Raw genomic sequence first — 9,759 nt, 5'->3', positions numbered from 1 at the left:
GCAGATATTTTAAAAATAAAATCACACTTCTTATCAAAATTATGTTGAATATTGTATAAACATAAGATTACTCTTAAAACAAATTTAAAATGCTTATTATAATTCGTTTCAAATTAAATAATAATTTAAAATTAAATCAACATACGTGGCACTATAATAGACAGAGAATAACCGATAATAATTAATAAGTGTATAATATATTTTTAAATATTCATCAAATGTAATGATTAAAGTGGAAAGTCAAGTGATTTATTTGAATTTTTTGCAATGAATTTTCAAGTTATTCGGTTGAATATAAATTTCAAAATATAATAATTAGGGCAGAAAAATCATTTGAATTTAATTTGAAGTAGAATTCTTGGTTATAACATATTCATACATATATGTCTACTATCAGGCTATATGCACAGAATTAAACATTATAAATACGTAGTTTAAGGTTAATATTTAATTATAATAGATTATAACTAACGCCTTTTTGTTGTTTAGAATCTTGGAAAATTGAATGCAGATATTAAAAAAAAAAGTCACACTAATTATTGAAATTATGTTGGATATAATACAGGGTGATTGATTTAGCGTAAAACACTCATTATATCAAAAAGTATGCACTTTTTTCAAATTTTTTTTTTTCAAAATTTTAGATTTACGCTGTTCTAGAATTGTATAATTATTTAATATTTTTCACCCTTATATTTATTAGGTAAACCACCATCAACTTTTGATTTTCAAATGGCAACCCATACTGAAAATTTCATAATTTAGTAAGGCTTTTTTTCTTATGAATTATCACGTTTAAATTTTCATTTTTCGTTTATCCTTTGACGAGATACAACTCCTCAAAGTTGGGGTGTTTTGGAAGGTGTTTGTGTGTAAATGTGTTATATCTACCGCGAAAATTAGAATTTGTATGCCCTAGGGTAAAAAATATTACATTTTTCAGATCAATTCAATAAGTACCTAATGTAAACGTAAGTTGGGCCCATAAATGTATTTTATAATGCCAATTTAGTAGGGTTCGCATATGTAGATCACCCCATTGAAGGTGTTTGCGGCACTGGTCATAATAATACTTATCAGTTACAAAGACCAGAAGCTATAAGTAATAAATTCGATATTGTTCAACCACAAGGTATATCGGTGATAAATGATAATCTTTGTACCTACTCCACGATTTAAGATATACAGGTTACTCAACGACCCTATGCACATACACACCGTAAATGGTGCGCTTAAATGTTGGATTTAAACAGCTGATCAACTATGTGAGAAAAGCTACTAACGCTCCAAGCGTGGATAAAATCAACCAAAAACCTGATAGTAAACATTTTCAAACAAATATTTTAGGCGGGCTTTAGAATTTGTAATTACTAATTTGTATGTATAATATTTATTATATAAATATAGAATTTATAATAATCAGATATTAATGTTTATATTTTTTATTATACACTTCCTGATTCCTATATCCTATACCAACATTTATGTTTATTATTTAGATAATAAAAGATATTTCATAATTCTTTTGTTTTCTTAATCTAGTTTTTTATTTGAGTATCTATGTAAAAACATTATTATGGTGTCAAATAAATGCTGTGTAAATGGGTGTCACGAAAGTTCCAAAACAAAATTTGGCGTCCCTATTAAAGATATTGCTGTATGGGAAAAATCTTTAGGTACACAACTGACCAGTGTCTCTAGAGTGTGTGCTAAACATTTTAAAAATAGCGACATAATTAATACTTGGGTGTCTGGCAGTGGCAACAATAAATACTCTGTAAGTTTTTAAAGAGCTTAATAATAATTCAGCGCTGAGTCAAATTGGCTCCATTGCTCTACCAAAAGGATGGTTTTTTGATATATCAATGGTTGATAATAATTTTCCAGTTGCTGTAATATTCTTTACTTTAAATAAATTTAATAACTGTAGCCAAAGGTATTTAGAAAAACAGTTGATTTTAAGCAAAGGCATGTATTTCATAAAAATTATTGATATTATAAATCTATACCATTCATTATTCATATTTTTTTTTTTTATCATAGATTCTGAAATTATTTATCAAATTAACACTAAAATACTTAATGCATGTGATTTTAAAATGAATAATCATTACATTCCTTTAACTTTAATGGATATTCAAAATAGTATTCATGAATTCAATAATATCAATGTATGCCAAGGAATATTAAAAAATAACACAAAAAGTCTAAGAATCAATGTGGTGGAAGCTAATGGTCGTAGGTGGCATCCTAAATGTTTACATACATTAGTTAATAAGAACAGGTGTATAGGTATAAATATTACTGTTAACATTTATAAATTGGTTGTAATTTATATTTTAGCATTTTATGCAACTTCTGTAAAAGGCTAGTTATATTTAAAGACAACAATATGCTACGAACATTTCAACATTATTAATAATAATTAATACCTAATTGACCATTGAACATTGAACACGAATACACAATATAAGAATTAAGATATATCTTAAATCGTTAATAACTTAATTGAATAGGTATTTGAATTTTGATTTTTGAATATTGATATTTGACATTTGTTGATAATTTGTCATTTGATATTATTGATAATGATGTTCTTTGTAGTACCAGGATAAATCACTAAAATGCAAAAGCGCTAACTGTTATTCTTGCTATGACAATATCGTTAATTTTAAGCGCACCAAAAAATTAGTTTCGTTGAGTAACCTGTATATCTTAAATCGTGACCTACTCACTACAATGACGTATTTTCATATCATACATAATGTATTATCAGGCCATTAATAACAGCCGTATTACGTATTTTCACATCAGCTGTTATTTGTATTATTCCGTGCACGATTACAGATATCATAGTTCATGGTTAGGTACATGATATAAAATTATACCCAATACTTGGTTATCGTGAAGCACATGGCAATACGTTGAGTATATTCTGATAAACGGTTATGTTATAAACTTTTAAGATTATAAGCACGATGTGATTATAAGATTGAATAATTATTGAATTGCCTCGAATCGAGTCGTTAATGTTAATAAAGTTTTACTTTTTAATATTTATCATTTTTAAGTGTTTAAATTTTAATAATGCACTTATTAGGTTATAATAAAGTTCAAGTTTAATATAAACATTATACAAAGTTCTTGAATATATCTTTTCTTATCTACCACATATTGTATTTTATTTAATAATTTAATTAAATAAGAAATTACCTAAATTGGTGAATCACATGAAAATTGGATACTTGACGAGTAGGTACATAATATAAATAATATTATGTACAATTTGTTGGTAAGTTTTACTAGTTAGAAGTTTCTACAATTAAATAAATAATACAATGCATATATCATTAAGTTAAAACATTTTGATTTCAGTTTAATCATTTATACATCTACAATTATTGTTGTTTAAATGTATTTCATACACATAATATATTATGATTTCAAATCGAAATTTGAATATACCATAATTAAATCTACTATCACATACAAGTTGGAATATTCTCCATGTTAAAATGATATTCATACTGCTATTTCTAATTACATTTAAAAATACCAATATTTTGGTAACAGTGAAAAAAATAAATATTGTCTCACGTATTGGATTTAAATATGACTACAAAATAAATTAAGTAAGTATAAATTTGTTTAACTGTAATATTATTTAATTATTATAATGACAAATAAATTGTTTAGGTGTAATCAAGTTAATAATTGCAAGAAGTGGAAAAAAATCTATTTGGACAACTAACTTCACATAACCAATGATATTTATTGAAAACTAAAAATTTTGCTAGTGTTAATTAACACTTTATGTTTTATAATTTGTATGTTATTTTATAATTAATTTAAGTGAGGTGACAACATCAATCATTACAACTTAAAAGATAAATGTATCTTGTGTTTAACACACATACCTACACATATAAATTGTGTAAAGCAAATAAAAAAAAAAAAAATAATAGTTATTAGGTATGAGATTAATTATTATTATACATACATATAATATGTATATACATGTATATAAATTAATATACTAAGTAATGGCTCAATATAAATTCTTTCTGTCAATGATTGGTGTTGTCATTAAATAGTAATTTGTACTAAATTCGAGTTAAAATATTATTAACAGCATTTTAAAAATTTTACTTTTGTTTTAAGTCTGGGGTTATTGGAAAGTTGGTTTCAATTTTTTGAATACATGTTATATCTTTACTCATATTTTGCAAAACTGCAAAACGACAATTTTGATTTAACTGTATCATCATTTTGGAATAGATTTTTCATAGTCCTGGGCTTATAAATGAAAGTAAAATTTTTTAATGGTTCATAATATTAACAGTGACGCTGAAGTCCTAAAACTTAGTTAAGCGAAAAATATTTTAAAAGGCAACAATATCTAAATATCAGCCTTAATATTGTACTTGTAAGGGGGGGAGTATAATTTACTCTTACTACAAAACAAAATATTGATGTTTAATTTTATGTAGTTTTGAATTATAACTACACATTTTATGTACTCTTCATACAAACCAAGACATCCAAAAGACGAGTTTTTCTCAATTATTAATACAGAAACTTATCTTTTTTGAGGCAGGATTAAGATCATTAATATGCACAAAATATAAATCATTATTTTTACGCACTAACCAATCACCCATTTAAGTTAAAATAGCTAGTTGAATATTTATCATAGGGTTCAGCGTCACTGAAAATTGTTATAAAATGAGGGACAATTGGTCATGAATAAAATTAGTTAAGAGCCAATTTATTTATCATAGGTAATGTAAAATTTACCTGTTTAAAATCTTATTTAAATTTGTTAGTATAGTTTATTCAGAATTGTAAATTGAGTGTACAACGATTAAATAAATATGAACTAACTAGTATTTTTATAGTATTAGTATAAAAAGTTGATGGTTGATCATTAAGTTTATGAATGTTATTAGTGTTGTTATATATATTAAATATTATTAATTTCCTTTGTACAGCTTGACGCTTGTTCATAATATCTTGTAAATTATTATTTATTATTTCATATGCATACACTGCAACTTTATAATATTGTTAGGTACTCGTATGCACAACCATATAAGTGTTACTTAAAATCAATTTAAGTGTCGCCTAAGTACAGTTTATATAATGTCGCCTACGTCTTCACTTACGTGCAATATATGTAAAAATGTTTTTGGTTACCATCGGAATTTAGTAGCACACAGAAAGAAGTGCGGCAGTGGAATCTTTGTAGAAAATATCAATAAAATGCCCAGACAATAAATTTGGACAATTATTCAGCGGATATGCATTGCTACGAAAACATGCTGAAGAGTACCACAAAATCGTTTTAACAAAAGAACATGTTTTAAAGCTCTAAATGGTAGGTAAAATAGGTAGTAATAATATCTTATTTATCGAATAGATCTTTTAGAGTCATGATTATATCACCTTTTATTTTTATTATTCATTATGATGTTGGTCTTATATTTAAATATTGCAAGTATCTATTAATTGCAGAACATTTAAAAATGTATATACCACTAAGGGATATGAATGAATCAATTCTTTATTTAAAATCATTAGAAGATATATTAAACAATATATTGAATAAATCTTTTAAATAAAAGTTCTCTCTTTTATTATAATATTGATAATGGTTAATGGAGATTTTATATTATACCTAATACTTACTAATAATGTATACTGTATAGTGTGAAAACCATTATTTAATTAAGCTGCTGTTTAATTGTCTAGGTAGGTAGTGTAAATATAGTATCTAAGATACATTGACAGGTAATCATAATTCATAGGGCTCTGTGGAGTCTAATGATTATGCAAGGTAGGTATAATGTATGTAATATGCGCTTTCTTATAATTAATGTTATTATTGGTATATTAAATAGAAATATATTAAATTACTACAGTGTAATTTAAACTGAGGATAAAATATAATATAATAATTAATATTTATGGTCATTTGAATTATGGATGTGTAATATTTTTCGTTCAGCTCCTACTGCTGGAGTATTTTTAAAACTTTGTTTAATTTCAATTTTTTCACGTTCAGTGGTAATACTTTGAAGTTGAGATTTATAATTATTTTTTTTTGTTATAAGTCGAAGCTGTTTATCAATTTTTTTATTGGAAGGCTCTATGCTGAACGAAAAATATTACACGTCCATAATTCAAATGATCATACATATTAATTATTATTTTATTATTATTACTAGCCCTCCGTGCTAGCTGGGGGAGACCCCCAGACCCCCTTGGTCGGTGAAAAGTGGGTACCGATGGCGGAGACAGAGTCATTTGAATTATTAAAATCATTGCTGTACTCGCCGGTCAATCAATAATCAAAAGTCGTAGCGGGTGATAACGATTTATGATGAGGCGTGGAGGTATCGTTTCGAAAGCGGCAAATTTGAAATCCCAGTTCAACAGTCGATACGGTCCAGTCTTGTGCTGTTATGAATGTCGAAACGAAAAGCGTAAAGCCGAATGCCGTATTTAAATGTCTAGCAAGTCAGTCACGTCAAGTGAATACCGATTTCGGAGAGTATATCGTTAGAATTTTGTACATAGCGCCTGTAATGTTGCACTACCATAATGGTAGACGATATGAGTAGGTAATACGATTGACGTCGCGATATGTGGATTTATAATAAAAGGTTTTTGTGGTAACCCATCGAGGCGGCAATATTTGAAAACCGTGTTCGAGCGTCTATCAATTCGTATTAGAGAGTCGGTAATCAAAAGTCGACCCACATGAAACGTAAAATATAATATCATATACAATATCTCAATATCATAATTAATCAATTAATCAGCCACACTGTCAAAACAATACAAATTAAAGGATAAATGTTAAAAATTACCAATAACAATGAAATGAAACCGACGGACTACTTGTGTTGGTAAGAATGAACGTAAAAATGTCCGACGTGCCAATGACATAAAGTGAATTACACACATACCTTCTTCTTCTTCTTCGGTAAACTCGGCCACTATGACCATCCCGACATACATCCTTGCCTCCAGTTTTCTCTATTCGATGCCTGTAATCTCCAATCTTCTCCTCCACCTAATGCTTTCACATCATCCCTAACTCCATCCTCCCATCTCCGACGTGGTCTTCCCAGCGGTCTTTTTCCATTAGGGTTCTCCTCCAGTACCATACGTATGAGTGGGTTTTGACTACGCCAGGCATGCCCAGCCCAAAGCAATCTTTTGTTCTTTATTGTTTCGAGTATACTGGGTTTATGAAAGAGTGTCTCTAGTTCATCATTCTTCCTTATTCTCCATTCCCCACTAAGCCTGTCCTTTGCTGGTCCAAAGATCTTCCTCAGTATTTTTCTTTCCAGAACTAAGAGTTTTCTTTCATCACTTTTCCTTAATGGCCACGCCTCAGCTCCATAAGTAATAACAGGTCGTATTAATGTGATGTATAATTGTAATTTTAACTCTCTTGAAAGTGATCTTGATCCCAGTAATTTCGCAAGACCATAAAGGCATTTATATCCTGACTGAATTCTTGTTCCTATTTCTATTTCGATTTCATTTCTCTCTGAAAGTATGGATCCTAGGTACTTAAATTGTCTTGTTCTTTTGAAATTTCGGTTGTTGATGTTAAGAGTTGGATATAATCTTATAGTGTCTCGTCTTCCTACTACCATATATTCCGTTTTGTCCTCATTGATATGGAGTCCAACTTTCAGTGCTGCTTTCTCCAGCCGGTTTAATAAATCTTTTAGTTCGTCTTGTGAATCCTCCATGATCACCAGATCATCTGCATAAGCCAGAAGTCCTATGGACGATTCCTGGAATTTAACTCCTTCTTGCGGTGTAATATTCATCTCTCTTACGACTTTCTCTACTACTATATTAAATAAGATTGGTGACATAGCGTCTCCCTGTCTTAATCCCGATTTAACTAAAATTGGGTCTGAGTTTGTATTTCCAACCTTAACTTTGACAAATGTATCCAAAATGCTTATCCCAACCAATTTTATAAGCTTGTCCTGGAAATGGAATTCTCTCAAGATGTTTATTAAGCTTTCTCTATGGATGCTATCAAATAAAATCTATGAAAAGAACGTGAATTTCTCTATCGAACACCCAGATTTTTTGAAATATTTGTCTTAAAATAAATATCTGGTCTGTGGTCGATCTTCCCGGTCTGAAGCCACCTTGGTAATTGCCAATAATTTGTTCTGCTTTTGTTTTTATTCTTGTTAATAGGCAATTTGAAAAAATTTTATACGCCACGTTTAAGAGGGCTATCCCACGATAGTTATTGCAGTCTTGTTTACTTCCCTTTTTATGAATTGGACAGATCACCGCTGTCTTCCACTCTTTTGGCATTTTTTTCAGTTGTCCAGACTTCGTGAATTACCTTCCATAACCACATTACCATTTCCTCTCCGCCTTCCTTTAAGAGCTCTGATTGAATGTCATCCTCTCCGGGGGATTTGTTATTCTTTAGCATGTTTATCTGTAATTTTATTTCTTCCAAGGTCGGTTCTTCACAATCCTGTGATTCTTGGATTTCCTGATTAAAATTAAAATTAAAGGTTTCATTCGGTTCTTCACAGTTTAGCAAGTTTTCAAAGTAGCTAGCCCATTTCTTTGCCAACTCTTCATTTGTAGTTATCAGGGAGCCATCATCATCCCTTAGAAATCTTTCTTTCTTTTTGTATCCACCTCTGAGATCATTCAGGTCACTCGCTTATACATATCCCTAGTTCTGTGTGTTTTATAATCGAGTTCTGCTGTTTCTAATATGTTTTGAACGTATTTTCTCTTTTCACATCTCAATATCTTGCTGGCTTCTTTTTGGCGAGTTCTAAATCTTCTCAGTGTTACTCCGTTGTTAGTGTCAATTAACCACTCTTGTCTTGCTAATTTTCTTCTTTGTACAGCTTCTTCACAAATCGTATTGATCCATGGTTTTGTTTTCGATACTTTTTTTCCCAAGACTTTCGATGATGCTTTATTTATGCTTTCTTTTACATGTTCCCATGTTTTATCAACATTTAAGTTTCTTTCTATATCTAGTTGTTTACTTTTAATAATATTCTGAAAGCACTCTACATACTCTTTGCATATTTGTTTGTCCTTTAGTTTATTTATATCGGTACGTCCTTTGTTTGTTAGATTACCTTTCTTATACTTCTTAATTTTTACTTTCATCCATATACCAACCAATAGGTGGTCCGAGTCCATATCAGCTCCCCGTAAAGTTCTTATATTCAGGATACTATTTTTGAATCTATTATTTATTAGGACATGGTCAATTTGGTTTTTATGTCTCCCATTCGGCGAGATCCATGTATATTTATGTATGTCTTTTCGTTGGAACATAGTACTTTTGACCACCAAACCCTTTCCTAAAGCGAAGTCGATTAATTTAGTACCATTATCGTTGGTGCTGGAATGTAGGCTGTAGTTTCCAATAGTCGATTTGTAGCACTCTTCCCTTCCTATTTTTGCATTGAAATCACCTAGTACTAATTTTATATCACCTTTTGACGTGCTAAACGTATCTTCTAGTGTTGCATAAAACAGCTCTTTTTCTTCTTCATTCTTATCCTCAGTTGGAGCATGCGCGTTGATTAATACCATGTCAAAATTGTCTGTTTTAATTGTTAAAGTTGTAATTCTCGGATTTATATCTCTAAACTCCTTTACTGAATGTATAATTGATTCGTGCACAGCAAAACCGGTTCCCAGTTTATGACCTTTTTCGCATTTTCCGTTAAACAT

At 29.5% G+C, this 9,759-nt stretch overlaps 1 protein-coding gene across 1 annotated transcript; it reads right to left on the bottom strand.

Moving 5' to 3' along the window:
- Positions 1–7,001: 7,001 nt before the first annotated feature.
- Positions 7,002–9,759, bottom strand: LOC149057903 (uncharacterized). The gene is made up of 3 exons (XM_089221202.1): positions 8,805–9,759; positions 8,390–8,721; positions 7,002–8,078 (listed from the first exon to the last, which is right to left on the bottom strand). The coding sequence occupies exons 1-3, from the start codon at positions 9,757–9,759 to the stop codon at positions 7,002–7,004; spliced, it is 2,364 nt and encodes a 787-aa protein (XP_089077328.1).

The sequence above is a fragment of the Diuraphis noxia genome, unplaced genomic scaffold (genome assembly GCF_037042655.1).
Source record: "Diuraphis noxia isolate RWA-SAM2 unplaced genomic scaffold, SU_Dnox_SAM2 contig0002, whole genome shotgun sequence".
Lineage (NCBI taxonomy): Eukaryota > Metazoa > Arthropoda > Insecta > Hemiptera > Aphididae > Diuraphis > Diuraphis noxia.
The sequence above is the reverse complement of the archived record's forward strand: the minus strand, read 5'-3'. Positions and strand labels throughout refer to the sequence as shown.